General features: G+C 45.2%; 1 protein-coding gene across 3 annotated transcripts in view; it reads right to left on the bottom strand.

Annotated features, from left to right (window-relative positions):
* EYA3 (EYA transcriptional coactivator and phosphatase 3) overlaps window positions 1–21595 on the bottom strand; it is an 860742-nt gene that overhangs the window by 291513 nt on the left and 547634 nt on the right. For all 3 annotated transcript variants that reach the window (XM_078682511.1, XM_078682514.1, XM_078682513.1), the window contains one exon: window positions 14853–15036. In XM_078682511.1, coding sequence (XP_078538637.1) covers window positions 14853–15036 — 184 coding nt within the window. The remainder of the gene's footprint in view (window positions 1–14852; window positions 15037–21595) is intronic.

Genomic DNA, 21595 nt, shown 5'->3' with positions numbered 1-21595 from the left:
TTCTACGATGTTCCATGCTGTCCTATACTTTGTAATGTTAAGTATTATGAGGCTCTATCTGGATTACTCTCTTACAACTGATATAGGTTACTGGTTGATATTACGATTTTCAACTATTTCAGACTATAACATTTATTAACTATCGGTGAGGACCTAACTGGAGATATTGGTATGATGTTCGGAGATTTGTTAGCTGTTAATGAATTTTTATAGCTTCTTATTTTGTTACATGAATAATGATTTGCTTTGATGATTAGGTATTGGAGGGACACACATAGACCCTTATGAGAATACTGACATTCTCCTAATTAGTTTTTGGTGAGTTTATTTGCACATATGAACTATTTTGGTAGTGGATACTATCTTACACTTCTAGTCTTACATCACAATTTGTGATCATTTCACCCATGATAAAGCAAAACCAAAGGGAATGATGGACGGAGTGTTAAACAATGCAAGCACTCCTCATGGGAACAGTCCAGCCCGAACTGCCAAGCCATGTCTTCCCTGGACTGGAAACAAGTATCCAGGGAACGGTTTCTGGCTAATCAGCCATCATCAGCCAGGCTACCTTGAATCCAGTGGTAAAGTGAGCAAGGGAGTCTGAGCATACCTTGCCAACTTAGGGCAAACTAAGCAAAACCTAAGGGGATGCTGGATGGAGTGTTGAACAATGCAAGCACTCACCCCCAGTCAACTGATCTGGGTTTAATCCGTCATCATTCTTTAGCTCACTCCGCCACCCCAGTTCACATCTGGCCATGTGCAAATCAGTCTGACCCTGTGCCTCATGGTAACAGTCCAGCCCGAACTGGGGTGGCGGAGTGAGCTAAAGAATGATGATGGATTAAACCCAGATCAGTTGACTGGGGGTGAGTGCTTGCAATGTTCAACACTCCATCATCCCATTTGGTTTTGCTTTTCACCCATGACGGCATGGATAATTTGTGGACAAAATTCTCATTTGTTTCTCTTGTAGCTCAGCTGAGTTGCTTTTCCTACACCCCCCTCCCCACTTTTCTTTTCATTAGTACCGAAGATCACAGTGGTGTTCTTTTTCGGTTCTTTCTCTCTTAATATCAGACCAACTATGGAGAACTACGGTGATGTAGATAGTTATGGGTTCCATTTGTTCAAGGTTCAAAAACACTTTATCCGGATAACATTGTATCCATAAAAGCACAAAAACGCAACAAACAAGTTAAAATGTGAAAATTAGAGAGTCATAATAAAACTATAGCAGCATGCAATATACAATAATCTTTAGATTCATATAAATTCATTAATGCAAATCTTAAAAACTCAGGGATTAGACATCGGACATGCTCGGACTGCAATTCTCAAAAAAGTGCCTGTGCGAAAAACCAACTCCTCATCGTCCAGAGTAAGTAATCTTAAATAAGCGTTGTCCAAACTGATGGGCATATACTTTTTAAAATATGGAGTTAAAAGCCACTTAATATACTTGAAATAGTATTTACAAAAAAACAAAAAGTGCAAAATAGATTGGACATCTGGCCGTCACATGGGCAAGGAAAGCAATCAAGGTCAGAGTGGTAGCCAAAGGGAAAACATAATACAACTTTAATAGTGCAAGCCCGTAAACGAAACAAAAGGCTCCTCTCCCAATGGCTCACTGGCACGGTAATATAGTTAGCCAGAGGGTATACAGAATTATCAATGGTCATGTAGGTATGAACAAGGGATTTTTGGGATTCCTTTTCGAACCTTTGTGCTCTATATAATGAATAGAGGGCATTCCTAAGCCCACTTTTATTTGCGGCCATTGTTGTGCTAGGATCTGTGTAAATTCTTCCCTTATTAACACTACAGAGGCTCTGATACACCCCTGACAGTCATGGTATGTCTTTCCCTTTCGCACATCCTATGCAGTCACTGATATTCTCTCTTGTTAAGGATGCGGACGGGTTTTTCCAGACCGATAGCCAGAAAAGGGCAGGGCGGGCCCTAATAAAATTTTCGATAATATGTAAGTTAAGTTTGTTGTGGCAAATGTATTGGGGTGTAGAAATTGGAACGCATAGTAATTTCCTGCAGAATCTATTCTCTTCTTGTTGCATGCAGGTACTATTGGCGAAGCCCCAAACCTCAGCACCATACAAAGCTGTTGGCAAGCATTGAGATTTAAAAAAAAATGTTAATGGCTAAAATGGCCCCTGTTCTCTTTAGGCGTGGAAGGCTAAGAATCGAACTTGCTCCTGGAGTGAGACTTATGCTCACTCCAGGAGTCTCTCGCAGCAAAGACCACCCCAAGATAAGGAAAGGTGCTAGTGCTCATCAGCTTCTGAATGCCCACAGATATGGAACTAAGTTGACATTTTTTTGGGCCACATGTCATAAAATACTTTTTTAAATTAGTGCATAGGTCAACGCTGTCCATATGGTTAACAAAACCCTACACTAACATACGTAGGGAATTCAGAGTGCGACCCTTAAGGACTGTATCATCCGTATAGAGTAGCACAGGCTGTGGTTTTCCATTCATTTTGGAACATCTTGGGTTAATGATTTTAAAGTTTTTTTCAGTCCATTGAAGTAGATAATAAAAAGAAGGGGGGCCAGCCAGAGAACACAATCCTGTCTGACACCATCCTACCCACATGGGTGGCTTTGGAAACTCCTCCCCCCCCCGCAACCAATCGTCACTCAGCCTTTAAGATCATTGTGCAGGTGTGCCAAGTAATACAGCAGGGGCTCATCCAATCCATAAGTCAGCAGGATAGACCAGAGCTTTGACCTATTGACAAGGTCAAAAGCTGAGGTCAAATCCATAAACGCCAGGTTGACTGGAGAAGCCGTGCAATGGTGTATTTGCCCATAATTAAGTTAAGATTGAGGCATTGTTCATTAGTGCCCACCTTACATCGGAAGCCCAGTTGACAAGGATCTAAAATTCCATTTTCCTGAGACCATTCTAAAATCTTATTGTATAGGACGCTACCGTTTTTTTTTTTTAAGTGTTATCAATTAGGGCGATAGGCGTATAACAATTTGGTTGAGAACGACCCCCTTTTTAAAAATCGGAACGATAGGGCGAGTGAACCAGAAGCTGGGTAATGGAGCGTGCACTAGGTTGATAAAAACATTTAAAAGTAGGGGCGCCCAAAAGTCTGGCTTGTATTTAATAAGATCAATAGGTAGGCCATCTGGTCCAGGGGCTTTATTATCCACACTCTGATAGATCGCTTCTTCCACCTCAGGTAGGGTCATCTGTATTCTGGTTAGTTGCCATAGCTCAAAGAGGTCTACCTCTTGTGCGGGTGCAGCATAGATTTCTGTGAAATGCTGTCCCCAGGACTCGCTCGCAATGGTGCAGCTTCTAGGGGTTAGAAGCTGCCCCATAGATCGCAAATCCCTCATAGCTGACCAGAATGTATCACCATTTTAGTGTTTGCTGCTACCAATAATGCTTCCCAACATAATTTTTAAAATTTCCCCTTTCCGATTGGAAATTGCATTTTTATACCTCCGCCTGGCCAGGTTCACTTCAGAAATACATCTTGGGTTAGATGTTAAGGCTCTGTGCAATTGTTTATTGGCCACGGAGCACTCGCGACCGAACGATCTGGGGTCAGGCTTCACACGGGAGGTGGGTCTTGACAAAAGCATTTTTATATCTGAGCAAAGTTTATTAAAATCATGAACAGCTTCGGGGGATGGGTCTTGGGCAGATAGACTTGAATTTATAAGATGCATGTTTTCCTATACCACCGTCTGAAACAGGTCGTTATTATCTACGCCCCTCCATATTAGTCTCAAGTTATCGGTGGAGGGTGTTAAATTCCTTGGCTCCACATTCAGAGGTGCACATGGGCCGTGGGGCTAGACTCAGCCCTATTCTAATGGGATTTTGATCCCCCTGACTCATGACAATGACTTCAGTTTCCATTAGGTGGTCAGCGAGGTGGGGAGATATAAAAAAGAAATCTATAGTAGAGGAACACCCCCTTCCCCTAAATGTTGCCACAGGGTGGTTGTTTGTGTGATTTACTCCAACAATGTCCATGCCATTGGTGAAATTGTGCATGCTCAAAAACGTGGCCACCTCAGCGCCCCTGCGACAAGTAAAGCTGGAGTTGTAAGGCCCTGAACTAGTCCTCGACATCCCTCGCCGCAGCCACATCACACCCCACCTGAGAGACTTGCACTGGCTCCCAGTCAACAAGAGGATAACCTTCAAGCTCCTCACCCACGCATACAAGGCACCCCACGACACCGGAGCAGCGTACCTCAACAGCCGACTCCGCTTCTACACCCTCCACCCGCCATCTCCGCTCTGCCGGCCACGCCCTCGCCACCATCCCCCGCATCCGAAGAGTGACATCCAGCGGCAGATCATTCCCACACCTCGCCGCCATGGAACACCCTCCCCATCCACCTGCGGCAGACCGAAGACCGCCTAACCTTCAGGAGACTCCTCAAGACCTGGCTCTTCGAACAGTAGCAGCGATCCCCAGCGCCTTGAGACCCTCACAGGTATGTAGTGCGCTCTATAAATACCTTGACTGAAGACTGTTCAATAAACCTTTTATTGAAAACCGCCCGTCTCTCTATTTCTCTGCACCTCTGTTGAAACAAAGCATGCACGATTGACTGAGTGAACTATTTATCTATTGTTTCCGCGACTCTAGAGATACATTTCTTATTCTTGGGAAACAAAGTTGTCATGTTTATGCAGTTGTCAGAAACTAATCCCTTCTTGTGAATTCGAGAAAGTTTCTAGTGACCTCTGAGCTAGCTGGCACTCACTATTAAGACCTAGTCGACCTCAGTCCTACGTTTAAACTATAGGATATATTATTCCAATGCGCAGAGCCTATTGGGAATATAGAAACTATACTACATGGTGCCCAACGTTTGGTAAGGCACTAATTTAACGCTAGATACTAAAGTAACTCAGTCGTGCTTTTCTCAGAGACCCCCTTTTTTCCTGTAAATACTCCAGTGGACGTCTGGAGTGGGTAAAAGTATAAAATATCCACCATAACTGAGTAGGACGAGAATCCTATGTATTAGTTTTTGGTTTGTTCAAAGTTGAAGGATACAGTGTTCCAAAATATTGTGCAGCTTATCTTTGTTTCCTTGAAACTTTGTCTGCAAAACTTTCAGCCAACAAAATGACTGAAAGCGAGAATGGAGGGACTACAGCAAATCCAGCAGTCTTCGACATTATAGGTTTCCAAGAAACTGACCCGGATGCCATAATCATCCTGGAAAATCCATCACTATAAAACTTATAACAAATGGCCTATCATCAAGAGGTGGTAGGGTGATTTTTGTCATAGAGGCACATGAATATCGGCAGACGCAGGTATTTTATTCATGGATAATCTTCCCTAAAGCAAATCCAGTAAGACATGTGTTTCACTTCTACAAAGAAGAGGAACCTCCAACGGAATACACTCCTTTCGAGGATGTTGAAATTCCACTAACATACCAAGAGCATGCGCTCTGGTTTAAAGGCGCCCTACAACATCAAAATCACATTACCAGGCTCGGTCCACTAGGTAGACCAGGAGCAACATGGCTGGTATTAGCCAGCTATACACCACATCCTGCCATAGAAGAAATGTCAGGTGCGGAACTATTAGTTCAACTGAAACAACTAATCAAAATCCATAGACAATTGGTTTAATATGTCATGCGGACTCTAACAGTCCAACCTCCTATAAGGATTCCACAGCACACCCCTTACCAGGGGAACACAAAATTACACCACAGACTATACAACCAGTCATTTGTAAATTACCCACAAAAAGGGAACAAATTCCATTCTGGATAGCTCAAAAAATTACTCAAATCGAGCCAGTATTTCCTGATACTACCCCTCATTAGTAACACAGGATTTTAACAATTTGTTTACCAATTGGGATCGCATCACACCGAGAGGACTGACACTTGGGTACAGTCTTTGCTGCAATCTATACGAAAACACATGGTGTTCCGTCCATGGCGGAAATACCGGACGTCCTGAAACAGATTCAAAATGAATACGGGCAGAGCCTGCTTTGAATCTGGTTATGAAACTACTGAAAGATTTCAAACAGGTCTCAACAATAATAATAGCTAATATTAAAGGTGAGGCAGCATCTGTGGTGATCCGCTAAAAATTAAGAGAATTTGATGTAACTGAGCAACCATATGAACTGGCCAGAATAATTGAAAAATCATATGAAGAACTAGGTAGAGACAGTTTGGGTGGGAAACCAGTTAAACCCCAACTAACTGAAAGTCCTGAAAAAGTCTTTATTAAAAACACTCTTACTCTTCCAAAGAATAAGTGGGAGAACACTAAACAAAGTTCTAAAGATAAGCGTTCTCAATCTCGAGGAAGGTCTCCTCAAAAGGAGCCCTTGTAAAAGAGGTATAACCTCAGGAACAGGGATATTTTGAGAAAACCTGATAGATAAAGATACTGATGCACGTTCCTCTCGTACCTTTCAGATTTCTTCACAGAAATCGGAAAGAAAAGGATGGTCATTACAAAAGGAAGAACCCGTGAAGTCCAAAGACGATCAACACGTTCCAAAGAATAAGAAACCTCAATTCACCAAAAAGAAGGTGACAGGTCTAAAAATCAGACATGGCGAGGATCTTGAGGGCACAACTCAAGAACGGGGAGGGGGCTCAGAATGCTGGAGAGCGCAGCAGAAGTAATTATAACTCGCAAGATCTTGAAGGATCATCTGGAGACAGTGGACTTGAATGAATACATCCAAGTTGAAACTGCTGATACCAGGGTTAGGGTACCACATAAGTTAAATGAAATAACATTCCGGATGGAGTAGGATATAACTAGAAAAATAAGAGCACTCTTTTGGGAGAAGCTCTCTAAGGGTTATGACATTCTTCTAGCTGAAAAAGACAGGCCACCTGAATTTGTCAGGGAATGCTCACATAGCGAAGACATCCTTATGCCAGCCTTCTCCAATCACATTCCAATTCATTTAAAATACACCTTTGCCAGAAAATGGGCTGTAGCCCAGGCTCCAGCATTATATAAAAATCATGTAGGATGGGATGAGGATTCTCCTCACCATAAAATCCAGTTAAAAACTCAACCAACTGCACAAAGGAGGTACCCAGTTAAGCAAGAAGCTACAAAACAGGTCAGGGAGATCTTAGATCAACTTGAATACCAAGGGGTGATTGAAACATGCACCTCGTCAATGAACAATCCTTTGTTTCCTGTATCCAAACCACACAATACATATCGTCTAGTTTTGGATTACAGACATTTACATTCTTGTTGCAAAACCTTTGCAGTACAAAATGCACACAGTGCAGCACTAATGAATAACATTGTGTGTAAAAAAAATAAAACTACATTAGATATTTCTAATGGTTTCTTCTGTCAAAACATCACACCAGAAAGTAGGTACTTGACCGCTTTCTCAATTATGGGTACAGAGCATCAATTCTGTCGTCTCCCTCAGGGATTTAAGAATAGTCCAGGGTTATTTTCAGCCAGAGTAACAGAGTTACTACAAACCTATGATGATGAAGCATTATCATAAGTCAATGACATCTATCTAGCAGACGATGACTTGGACAGGCACTTGAACAGAGTGAATACCATAATACTTGGCTTCGCATCTGAAGGGTATAAATTCAATTTCAAGAAATCACGATTTGCCCACCTCAACATCCTTTTTCTGGGATACGAGTTAAGTGAAGGCAAAAGCCTGGCAGCCAACTTTTTAGAGAAATGTGCGCTGCTCCAACCTCCAAAAACGCTGAAAAACGTAGTCAATTCTAGGTTTCTTGAATTTTGGAAGAACTTACATTCTAAACTACGCAGAAAGGGTTAAACCTCTCTACGAACTAATCAAACTTGATTTTAAAACAATTAATTGGACTCAAAAACACACAGAAATTTTGCATTCAGTGCAAACAGACATGTTAACAACAACACATTTACAGACTTGCGTAAACGTACGCAACCTTTTAATTCAAATCATTCCAGGAAGATGCGGATTCACGTACTTAACCTTTAATGAAGGAGAAAAAGTACCAGTTTAGCTTGAACTGTTGCTTTGGAGCTGTGACTCTCCGCCATAGTATAGCCAGTTCTATCAGCGTGGACCCCAGGGGCATGGCCGTCTGGTACCGGTGAGGGTCCGTAGGAGGCACCAATCAAACCGTGTCGGACAGGGCCTGAATTAACTGCACAAGTCAAAGACGCAATTACACGGGTCCTAGAAACATCAGGCAGCACCACTCAGGGGGTCAGGTGCCACTCCCCCGCGAGGCAATAATGCTATCTGGGCGTTTCACCAAAGCAGCCAGGTGATCCACTGGACCATAGAAGCAACAGGGCTCGGCACCCCCTCGCAGCGTCCAACCGCAGTTCGCACTGGGCCCAGGATGGCCACAAGGTGTTCAGCGCCTCCCCGGATTCCACGAGGAGAGTCAGACCCCTGCGGCTCCCCGAACATGTCTGTGGGCTTCTTGGAGTCTGTAAACAGTCACTGACCTGGGCTGGAGCCGGCCTGGAGAATGTTGTGCAGGGCACCGGGATTAGGGACCCCAGAGGGGGGGAGTCAAGTCACTCCAGCCAGTTCTTCTCACGGCGACGGGTTGTGTCCAGTTAAGATCTGCACAGCCCAGGTCAAACAAGGTCTCCACCCCGCTTCAGAACATAGCGGGCGGCTTCCGGACGTTGTCACCACCAGTTCGGGGTAGACTGTAGCTCTCTCCCTCCAGCACCGAGAGTCAGTGCAGCCGAGGCTCCCAAGCGGCCGTAGGTAGGTAGGTTGGCAGTCCGAGGCAGGCTCTCGCCGCCACGGAGTCCCATCCCACGCCGCCCCAGCAATGAGCGCCAAGTCCGATGCAAGACCCTCCGGTCGCCTGGCCAAATATTAGCACCCTGGTACACAGCAGGGAGACAGGAAAGTGGCGGGTTCACCAAGTCAGGCTGCGGCTCGGCGGAGTCTGTGCAACGAGGTAGGCAGCCTCTCATAAAGTGTGTCAGCGCCCCCGATCACCGGAACCGCTGATCGGATCCTGCTGGGACTCTGCTCATTCGATCCCCAGTGTGTTCTTATGTATTCCGGTATGCAATTAAACCAGCTGCCGGATCTGTGAAAGACAGATATTCGTGGGAACAGGCGCACTCTGACGGAGCCGCCTTAGGAAACGGCCATTTCTGCTGGCGGTTGGCCACGGCCCTCGCCAGCGCCCATTTCTGATATCGGTTTATATTCGCTGTGTCTAACAAGAAGGTTTTACTGGGACAAGTCCCCTAAACATCTTGTTTGGTACAGTGGTATTGCTTTACATGCTTCAACATGCCCAAAGCATGAACTTCTTATCGCAATGTTGGATCCATTTCCTAAGACATAATTGATAACAGCCGAAACCTACTACAGTAGGCAAAAGATTAAACTTTTATTTTTTTTAAAATTATTTTTATTGTCAGCAGTAAAAGAAAAAGACAAAAACAACAGACACATCCGCAGCATTAATAGAGCACAGACATGAACGGAACAACATCTCAGGATTACCTACAGCAACAATCTGGCCGTCCTTAAAAAAGAAAATTTCCCATGTAAGTGCAATACATATCAGCAATAGAAAAACAATCCAGAGCAAATGCAAGTCAGCGGATGTCAGCTCCATAACAAAGAATAACAAAGAAAAAACCCCAATGCAACAGAAAAGGGAAAGAAATAATAACATAAAATTATAATGAAAGAACATCCTCAATCACAGTGCTTTGTCATGCACAGAGCGCAACCACAGTGCCATTCGGTACATCCCGTGTTCTTACCGCCCCCCCTTAGAGGAACCCTCTGCCACTACCCTCCATCTCACAACTCGCCTCTTGCCAGTGTTTCAGCCTATGCCCTCATCTGCATGTGCTAGCAGATAAAGCCTCAGAGGTTCCCATATATCCCTCGGCCTTGACGTCAGGGGCAGCTCCTCCGCATAGACGCTGAGGCTATCCCGACAATACGCTAAATCGTGAAGCCAAGCCTTTAGGATAGGCCGTTTACCCCGCCCCCACGTGATTGCCACCCTCCGAGCAGCCATGAGTAGCGCCAGGCGCACAAACATGCCATTCGCCGCCTTAACATATGGCACACAGCAGAGAAGACATATCAGCGGCGTACAGGGTAGATCCGCAACTACCATCTCATGTAAGCACTCATCACAGCAGTCCAGAAAGCAGCCACCTTCCAGCAGTTCCATGCTAAGTGCAGAAAATCTGCATTATCTTGGCCGCACCTGTCACACCTCGCCGTGTCGCGCAACCCATATTTGTACAATCGTGCCGGGGTGTAGTACACCGGATGCACATATTTAAAATGGATGATCTTGAGATTGCCATTCATACATAACCTGCCAGTCAGCCCACAGATGAACTTCCAATTATCTTCAGAAATGTCAACAGCCAAACATGCATTCCACTTGGCCCAGCTCTTATCCTCGCCCAGCACGGTTTCATCTTTAATAAGTGTGTAGAGTTTGGAGATTAATCTCTTGTTATTAGGTACAGTGAGGACAGTTTGTAACGACACCAGGAAAGGAGGGTCATCAGGGAAGGCAGTGTAATGTTCACGGGCCGTGCTCCGCAGTCGATGTATCGTGAATTGAAAGAGCAGCGACTGATTCACATGTGATTCAGGTCCTTCTGTCTGATAAAAGTGCCATTGGGGTACACGTCCCGCATATGGGAAATGCCTGCCTTCCTCAGCACCCTCAGGGACGGGGCCTCGTGCGTGACTGACAAGTGTGCATGATACTCTAGACGCAAGTCCGGCGCATATAACGGTAACTTTTTTGCCAGTTTCCCTATTCGCTGCCAGGCCGACACCGTAGCGTCCACCGCATTTATCTCTGATTTCGGGGTACCTCTCGAGTGATGAGTGACCACACTGTGCAGAGGAATCGGAGCCGCATCCCCCTCTTCCACCGCGACGTGCGGCGTGAAGGCATGCGGTCTATACCAATAGTACAGGTATTGAGCCTGTGCGCTTAAGTAATATGCATAAAAATCCGGCGCCGCAAAACCTCCCTGCTCATATCCCCTTGTAAGCACCGACCACTGCACCCTCGCCGCCTTTCCCCCCCACACCAGTCGAAGCAAATGGCCTCGGAGCGTTTTAAAGAAAGACAGATTGAGCACTATGGGCACATTTACGAACAGATATAGGAACCGGGGTAAGACTACCATCTTAATGAGTGCGAGACGATTTGCCAGTGACAGAGGTAGCTGCAACCAGGTTTCGACCACACTTTCTTATTTTGAACACGCCCTGCCATAATTTTCGCGGATCACCACCGCCAGATCCCTATGCACCCACACTCCCAGATATTTCACTGGGTCCACCGACCAGACCAGCGGAAACTCCAGATCCGGACACGTAGTCCCAGCCGTCAGTGGTATTATGAGCGACTTCTCCCAATTGATATTCAGCCCAGAAATGCGGCCAAATCGCACATACTCCCGCAATAATTGCGTTAGATATCGCGACAGTTCACGCACAAATAATACCATGTCGTCCGCGTAAAGCGAAATCGAGACCGGCCGATGGTTAAAATTCAAGGCCGTCTCTCTGTGTCGCTGCCGAATGACGCAGGCCAGTGGTTCAAGAATGATCGCGAATAACAGAGGCGATAGGGGGCATCCCTGCCGAGTTCCACGTTCGATGTTCAACGCAGCAGACGTCAGCCCTCCAACCCACACCCGTGCCGTCGGTGCCGTATACAGTACAGCTATCCACTGAAGAGTCTGAAGAGGAAATCTCATATGCCGCAAGACCCCATACATGTATTGCCATTCAACAGAATCAAACGCCTTGGCAGCGTCCAGTAACACTGCCGCCGCCTCCAACTCTGGCTCTAGCACATGGAACATAGAGAATATTGTGCGCAGGTTATGCGAAGTGGAACGATCTTGCACAAATCCGGATTGATCCGGTAGACTCAGGCCATGCATCAGGGGCTGTAGCTCAGTTGCTATAATTTTCGCTAGGATCTTAGCGTCGATATTAATAAATGATAATGGACGGTATGAATCGCAGCGCTCCTGGGGCTTATCTTTATTGAGTAAAGTAACTATGAGTGCCTCTCTCATCGATGGGGGGAGCACCCCTGCGTCGTACGCCTCAGCGTACACCTCCAGCAAGTGCGGTGCAATAAGATTGGCGTATTTCTTATAAAATTCCACCGGTAGCCCATCAGGGCCCGGCGCCTTGCCATTAGCCAACGCCGCAATAGCCAACTTGACGTCTTGTTCATCGATTGGAACACAGAGATACCGTCGCTGCGCATCTGACAACCAAGCACACGCTATATCTTCCAAATATGCATCAAATTCTTCCGTCGGTAGCGGCCCTCTCGCACTCTACAGATCCTTGTAAAAAATACAAAATTGCTCCGTTATGGCCTCCGGGGTGCAATGCTCACCGCCGTCAGCATCACTATTCTATCCACGCGTGTGTGCTCCGATCTCGCCTTTATTTTGAATGCCAACGTCCGACCAGGCCTGCCTGCCTCCCCGTATCTCCTAGCTGCAGGTCTGCGAGATATATATTTTATCTCTGCTTCCGCCTGCGAGTCGTATTCCATCAGTAGTTCCTGTATTCTACCCAACGTGGATAAATCGGGGCAGTTCGCGTAATCCCTCTCCAGATCTCGCAGCTCCACCTCAAGTTTCTGCAAACGCGCCCTTATGTCACGAAGGATGCCCGCAGCAGTCCCAATACATACTCCTCGAATGGTGACCTTGAAGGCCTCCCATAATGTGGCAGCCTGATCGACCGTGCCCTTATTAAGTTGAAATATTGTTCAATAGCGTCATGTATAGTTTTATCATACACAGGATCTAAGAGCGCCTCAGTGCGCAATCTCCACGCAAATGGACGTCTGGCTCTGCTCGGGAGTTTCAACATCAGCCGTACCGGGTTATGATCTGACAGAGTGCGAGCAAGAGGCGCCACCTCAACAACCCATTCCAAAATCTCATCTCCAATCAACCAGTAATCCAGTCGTGACCAGCTCCCATGCATGGGCATAGCATGCATACCCTCCTTTCTCCCCGGATTGCGAAGTCGCCATACATCACACAACCCAAACTCCTCCATGACTCGCAGCACATTTACGGCTACTCTTGGGGTGCGACGTGTTTCAGGGTTCGATTTATCCAACTGTACATTCAGGTATGTATTCAGGTCCCCCCCCAAATGACAGGGTCATCAGGCCAGTCCCTCAGTCGCTCACAAATACGCGCCACACATGTCGGATCATCCACTATGGGACCATACATATTGACAATGATAACCAGTTTTCCACACAGCTTCCCGCATACCATAGCCCATCTCCCCTCATCATCTACATATGTGTGCAACGCCTGGAACTCCACCCTGCGCTTGAACAATATCAGCACACCCCGTGCATAGGAGGATTACGAAGCGGCCACACGGTAGCCCGCCCACCTTTCGAGCGCCCCACATGACGCATTTGGAGTCAGTTGTGTCTCTTGCAACAGCGCAACCTGTATTCCATGTCTGTTTAAATAGGCAAGCACCTGGCGCCCTTTCTTGGGAAGGCAAAAGATTAAACTTTACAACTCATGCTGCAGTTACCTACATCTGCCAGTTTGTGGTGGTTTAATTGATGGGCAATTGATCACTTTATCGACAAAAATACTTAACACATGCGCAGTAAAGCAAACCAAAGAATATTGACAGTAAAAAAACTTTTCGAGACGGACGAGTTACCGGAAGCCACCCGCGACGCCGTTTCGATATCGAGTAAGCTGAACTAAAGAGGCACGCATGCGGATGAAGCTCTGCATACTTCCGACAGCTATTTAACAAAAAGCCGGGAGCAGACGCCGGTTCTGACTTGTTTAAGCTATCAGAATAGCGTAATTACGATCCACACTGCCCGTTTGATTCCTGTATGGCACAACTAGTTCGAAGTCCTGCAGTTGTTATTTAATCAAGTCACCCGAAGGCTGCAACTAACTTGAAGCCCTGCCGCTATTACTTGATCAAGCCATTCGATCTTTAAAGATTTTCTAAACAGGCACTACTTTTAATTCCGAATCTAAACGTAAAAATTCTCACCTCACGTTTAAAGAAATATGCTGAAATTGTCCTGATGAAGACATTGTATGTGTCGAAACGCATTGAGAGACTTAAGTTCCTTCAATCAATTCTGGGAATTATCAATAGTCTAATGTTTCCCGGGATTCTTGTATACCATTGTGATTAAAAAACCTGTTTTTGTTTTAATGAACTTTTAAAATATACTTTATTTGCTTTTTATGAAATATTGAACATGTTTATATAAAAAAATAAATTATAATTACATTCTATATGCTATCATATTGTATTATTGTTATTGCTCTTTTCCTTGTGTTTCGTTCTTGTTTATCGAATTTTATTTTATTATAACTTTACTTTGCCAGATTGCTTTTCCTTGTTTTGCCTGGGTGTTTTACCTTGCCTTAAACTGCAACGCCTGGAACTCCACCCTGCGCTTGAACAATATCAGCACACCCCGTGCATAGGAGGAGTACGAAGCGGCCACACGGTAGCCCGCCCACCTTTCGAGCGCCCCACATGACGCATTTGGAGCCAGTTGCGTCTCTTGCAACAGCGCAACCTGTATTCCATGTCTGTTTAAATAGGCAAGCACCTTGCGCCCTTTCTTGGGAAGGCAAAAGATTAAACTTTACAACTCATGCTGCAGTTACCTACATCTGCCAGTTTGTGGTGGTTTAATTGATGGGCAATTGATCACTTTATCGACAATACTTAACACATGCATAGTAAAGCAAACCAAAGAATATTGACAGTAAAAAAAAGACAGTTTACCAGAGGGAAGTCTTGATGTTCTCAGAGGAGGCATTCCACTCTCTAATTTAGCAGTCTGGTATTCAGATGTTGATACCGTATTTGTCTCCGTGACTGTGCCTGTTGGGGCCGTGACGCTGTAGGAAGATCCTGGGTAACACTGCTGGTACTGGCCTTGACCGAGGATTGTATATGTTGGATAGTCCTAGTTGAAAAGAGCACTGTATTTAGCTGCTGCATTGCAAAACACATTAAAGTGTATTATCTACATGCTGAACTATGCCCTCTCCCGTTGTAGAATGCACAAACTTCACCACGCCCCCAGCACTTCTGTTGTAAGCGGATCTCTTGGTCTACAACTGAAAGATTAAAATGATTTTTTTCTAACAGCCATACTTGCTTCGCACTAACTTGTTCCATGGTTGCTTACCAGTTTCGTATGTCTCAGTAACACAGGCTTTAAGTGATGCGGCAGAATACAAGCGAAATTAAAATCCTGAAGCGCCAATATGTACTGGAAGGCTAAAAGCAGAAATAATAGCAGTGGCATGTGGGGAGGGTGTGCCTGTGAACAACTTAAAGCTCCTCCAGAAAGGAAGGTCACCCAAAGAACCTTACAATCACAAAGTGTGATTTACTACATCGTGAAGTTTCTTTCGTGCAAATCCCGACTCTGGAATAACAGATCCAAAACAAGCATTTGCAATCCAAAAGGTCTTGCATTTGCGAGAGTTTAAGCTATTGGCATTGTAAATGACAATGCCTTTTCATTTATCTGTTTTGATAATTAACACAAAAAAGGCATTGTCATTTACAATGCTAATAGCTCAAACTCTTGTGAATGCGAGACCTATTTCACTTCAAAGGAGCAACTGCCATTGTTCCAGGCTGCTTGGAAAGTGAAAGCGTGCGGTGTGCTGAAAGTTGCAGGAAAGCATGTGGTTCCTGGAGTAGGAGAAACCCATTAAAGAAAATAGCGCTTAGAGTAAATTAGACATACTGTGCAACAGAAGTAAAATGGCCAGTTCTCATGGTAAGTTACGAATGAAGACAAGGGGGGTACTAAGGAGGGACTATTAAGCCTATTAACAAATCAGAAGCCAGCATTTACCAAGGACAACGACACAAGCCAAAGAAAAATATGGGCGGAGCTTCAAGTCCATACTCGAATATAGCATGCCTCGCAGAGCAGAGTATGCGCTGCCCAGGCTCGACCTAAAAACGGCAAAGAATAACCAAGTCAACAACAAACTGATCGCTTGAAGAAAACAGCTTTGGCAACATAGGACTTCAGTTTTATGGCAAGAATATTAATTTATATACAAAAGTGTTTGGAGGTGCTGTGGTCTTCTGTATACTTTCAAGAACATACTTCGAAGCAGTCAGATGCAGTCAGTGCTCTGGAGCAATAGACTACAATTTCATATGGAAGTGTCTGTGCCGTTTGTGATTACTAAGTAAACTAGTTAGATAAGGTTGTAATACTAATTGGGGAGGCTCTTGGGCCAAGCAGTCAATACTCAATCTAGGAGGTGCAGGCGAGATGAAGGGAAGATGGTGTTAGGATGCAGTTCGGGACTATAACTCTAGGATAGGAGAGTAGACTGAAGGAGAATGGATGCTCATACAAATTAAACTGAGGCTCAATTTTGAAGAATAAAATGCGCTATTGAGTGGCAGGGGATAATTTATCACTTTTTTTATTGAGTTAAAGTCTGCATTTAAGACTACCAGGCTATGTTTTGCCTCTATTCTGTTTTCAGGCATGCTGTTCACCAATTATTATACTCCAAGATTAGTGGTTCAATGCTTAGCTAAACTGGTCTGAGACACTGGGACAGTAACCGCAACACGGTGACAGCAGAGCGGCAGGGCAATGGCATAAGACAAGCTGAGGCACAGCACGGCATGACTCAACCCAAGAAACAAGAACCCTGCGAGAGCCCAGCACAAGAGTAATTTGAGAAAGCAAGAGAAACACTGCAGTGCAGCACTGCCGATCATCACTGAGGCATGCAAAATCACCTCGACTTACAGTAGGTGTGCAGGATAGATTTGATTAAGATCGCTGAAGTGATACAGTTGGGGGAAACTGGAGATATCCTGGTTAGTCAGACTCAACAGTGTGAAAATGACTTTATGCCCTGGTTGTTGTTTGCCCTCCAGACTCTTTCGCTGGCCCTTCATTTTTTGATCCGTACACACATCCACACAAAACTCCTGGATTTTATATGGGGAGGTAAGTCTCCTTGTGTGGCACAAGCAACGCGAGGCAGTCCGGTTTTGGAAGGTGGCTTGGGCTTCCCGGATGTCTCCACCTTTCTTGGAGGCGTAACTCCACCCTTCACTGCATTGGAAATCCTGGGTTCAGGTGGAGCAGGCTTTTTCTTCCGCCCCATTGTCAGGGTTGCTGTGAATTTCGAAGCTTTCCGGGGCAAATGCTCCCCCATTGTCACTTGTTACCTTTAACGTCTTTGCTCCTAGCTTACTGGAGAGAGGTACCCCAACGTAGGGCATTCCCAACCTACCACTTTCAGCTGAAGCCTTTGATGCACAATCCTGGTTTTCACCCGGGTGGTGCCCATCTGGCCTCATTTCAATGGGCTCAAGGGCTTTTCCCTATATTGAGCAACTTCAACGATAATGGTGATTTAAGGCCAAGGGGTGACTTGGACACCAAATTTTACTTAACTCAACAGCTTTATACTGACTCAAGCACTCCATTGGGTGGGTAGGCCCCTGGCACGTCTGACCCTCCAGTGCAACAAGCATTTCACTAAGTCACTATCTCACTAATCTTCGCCAGAAAGGCATATCTTGGCTCTACCGTTGCCTCTTAGAGTTAACCCCTTCCTTGCAAGCATCATGCCTATGAACAGCAATGGGAGAGGGAGTTTGCTAAGGAGATCTCTAATGACACTTGGGGGGCCATTTGGCCAAGACCGGCTAAATCTTCAATTTGTGTCTGCTATAAAGAGAACGCCCACAAGATATTGATCCGCTGATATCTTACACCTGTTAGACTGGCTAAGATGTTTGGGAGTGCTGGAAGGGTGTGGAGAGAGGGGTACTTTTTTTTACACGTGTCATGACCTGTGATCTAGACATTCTGGGTTGAGATTCTAGGTACAGTGCAGTCCATGACCAACTTTCAACTCCCACTGGAACCACTGACACTTCTCTTAGGTGACCCAGGTGACAATAGCATTTTTCCCACAAGGACTCCTGTGGGAAGCCTGCTCTCTCACCTCCTCCTTGCAGTATGTGGTGGGGATAGGTGTGGTCTATTTACGCAATGGGGAAACTGAGTGTTATTCAGAATCAGATGGCCAAATTTAATGCTGTATGGCACCCCTTTAATACTCCCATCAAGCGCCAACAACAGGAGGGTTTCATATGACAATGTCCAAGATAATACACGCCTCTGATATCCACATTATGTCCTTCTGACCCTGAGGAGGGATCAGTTGAAATAGAATTTGTGTGTGTGTGCTGGTGTGGGGGGTACGGGATGGTGGCGGTGGTAGGGGAAGGGCTTCTGCTGTATTGATTATTCCACAAAATGTCCGGGTGTGGATGTTCTGCTATTCAATCCACTTTTCTTTTCTTCTCATTTTTTTTTGATTACCCATCATTATTCTTGGCAGATTTGTACGATGTGTTTTGTTTACTTGTTTTCTTTGGAAAATGCAAAATAAAATAGTTTATCTGCTGAACTCCTTATTGTGGCGAACCACTGTATGACTGTTGGGGATCTGTCAGAGGACTATTAGCAGATCTCTGACTATACGACCTGTCCTATTTAAGGTTACGCCAGGGCTGTAGGACACCGAGTCCCATGATTAAGCGCACCTGCAACCCCCAATGAAAAGCATTAAAACTAATGTTACAGGCTCCATCTACTACATTACACTGCACCACTTTAATAAATACATTTGGGAAACTTTAAAACGCATCAATAAGAAAGGAGAACTAATGAGCTTTGGGGGAGTTTCTCAACAGACAGAACAGCGTTTCTTTGGGGCTCCCAAAGGAGAATATTATGGGAAAACTAAAAGGAAAACAAGGATACAGCCACTGGATATGGCTTCCACGAGTTGAATTACTGAATTTCTTTCATCATCATCAGAACCAAGTGCTCAAGAAGAGAAATAAACTTACTGTCATGCTAGTCTTCTGAATTGATTCAGAAGTTTATTTCTCTTCTTGATACTTTTTTTTAGCTCATTAAGGGTGCAGAGCAATAGTATGATTTTCTAACTCAAGCAATAGATAAGGGCACGTGCCTCGGCCTAGATAAAAATGTTATATCCGTTCGGAAGAACAATACGGAGATAAAAAACAAGTTACATACCTTTGGGTAACACCGTATCTGGTAGACTCTTTAGCCACAGATTTCTTACCTTAGAATAATCCCCAGGCGTCAGACTGGATCTGGAAACTTTGAGCAGTACCTCCACGTAGGTGCGTCGTTCAGCTCTGCGTCAGCATATGAAGTTACATAAGCGGTGCCTATAGAGGCATCACCCCAGCATGCTGACATCAGTTACTTTTCACGATCTTTCCACGCAAGAAGTACAGTGCGAAGAAGTACGATGTACCAGTGTGCAGACATTAAGAACTTCATTAGGGTTACCCAATAAGGAGAAATCAATTCACAGAGTGGGGATGAAGGAAGAGTCGGTAAAGAATCTGCGGCGAGATGAAGTCTATACCAGATAAATTAGTATCAAGGGTAAGCAACTTGTTCATCTGATACAATCATTTTGCCACAGATTCCTTACCTTAGAATAGAAACCCAAGCAATACCTCCCCAAAGGTGGGTCTGCAAACAGATTAGATCAAAAAGTCCTGTGGGACCGAACAGGAAAAGTTACCATCATGAGGGATCTAACTGTCCAAGACAGTAGTGCATAGTAAAAGAGTGCAGAGATGTCCATGCTGCAGCCCGACACATGACCAGGACAGAGACTTTGCAAGCTAACAGTGGACGCAGCCTTGGCTCTACTGTAATGGGTGTGCACGCCCTCAGGAGGTTGCTTTTTGGCCAATGCCTTGCAGATTTTAATGCAGAGCGCAATCCATTGTGAGGTGGTCTGCTTTTGCATACCTTTCCTTTCTCTTCGCAACGGTGTACCCAACGAAGAGCTGACCATTCCAAAGCGCTCTCTGGTACGATCATTGTAGAATGACGAGGCACTTTTGGTTCAAGGCAGTAGAGTCCTTCCTCTTCTTTGGAAGGCTAAGGCAGAGCAAATAAGTTAGGCAAGGTGATGGACTGGTCTACATGAAAAGGTGACACCACTTTCGGAAAAGAGTAGGTTTAAGTACTCAACACCAGTCATTTTGGGTATAATATGTAATGATGGTGCACAGAAGTGCTTGCAGTTTACTAACCCTCCTGGCCAATGTAACTTCCATCAGAATGCCGTTTTGATGGTAATAAACGAAGAGAACAATTGTGTAAGGGCGCATACATCAAGAAAGTGAGAACCAGGTTCAGGTCCCATTTGTGCATGATGAAGGGTCTTGGAAGAAACATATGCTTGGGTCCTTTAGAAAAAGAATCACAACAGGAAACTAACAGGGAGGGATAATCTGGCAACCGCAATAAAGCAGATACAACTGAAAGATATCCTTTAACAGTGCCAAGAGCAAAGCCTTGCCAGGCCAATGAGAGAACAAACAAAACCCGGGACAACGGTGCAGAAAGGGACCAGCATCTTTGGAAACACAGCAAGACAACATTTCTCCCAATGGCAGGCATACACCGTCTTGATTGTGGGACGCCTAGCTGCCAGAATTAAATCATAGGCTTCAGGAGGAAGGTCAAAAACGGTCTACTGCCATACTCAATCTCCATGCATAAAGGCGGATTGTGCATCAATCTGGGTGCAGGACCCTGCCCTGCTGCTGCAACAGTAGATCATGCAGAAGAGGCAGCCTGATGAGTGGATTAATGTTCATGCTCAGGTTTTGGGACACCAACTCTCCATGTCCAATTGGGAGCAATAACAATGACTTATGCCCAGTCATGCCTGATCTCCTCGGGAACTTTGGGCAAGAGTGATATTGGTGGAAAGGCTTACAGGAGGCCTGAACGACATAATCGTGACGAAACGCGGCTCTGAGCAAGAAACCCATTGGAAACTCCAGCACACAGAAGTGCTAACATTGATCTTTCTAAACGGTGGCGAACAGATGTAACCAAAGTTCTACCCAATTTATAAACAGACTTTGTACCACCTCTGGATGAAGACTCCATTCATAATCACCTAGGCATTGACAGTGGATTTTGTCTGCTCTAGCGTTAAGAGAGCCCCGCTAGATGTCGAACCACCAGGGAAATGCCCAGACGTTGATGCCATGTTCAGAGAAGCAGGACCTCACGACACAAGGTCCACAACGCCATCCTGTCCTGTTTGTTACAATACCACGAATCTCCTGATGCTGTGCCAATTCGGATTTTCAGTCCCACTTCAGAGCTTGCATATGCTAATGGACATGCAGTACCAGCAGGATGCAGGAGGCAATAAGGCCCAACAGTTTCAGAGTCAGTGCCACCAGAATCAAGGATAAAGGCTGAAACATCGGAATCATAGGCAGAATATTCTGGACTCGCCGTTCTGGAGGACAGGCCTGAAACTGTACTGTTTCCAGAACAGCTCTGATGATAAACAATGTCAGAGAGGTGTGACATTGATACGCTTATAGCTACCCTCAGTGAATGCAGGAGGCCTGCTATAATCTAAAAGTGAGAGATG

Source organism: Lissotriton helveticus, chromosome 3_1, assembly GCF_964261635.1.
Source record: "Lissotriton helveticus chromosome 3_1, aLisHel1.1, whole genome shotgun sequence".
NCBI classification, from domain to species: domain Eukaryota; kingdom Metazoa; phylum Chordata; class Amphibia; order Caudata; family Salamandridae; genus Lissotriton; species Lissotriton helveticus.
This window is presented reverse-complemented; position numbering and strand designations above follow the sequence as displayed.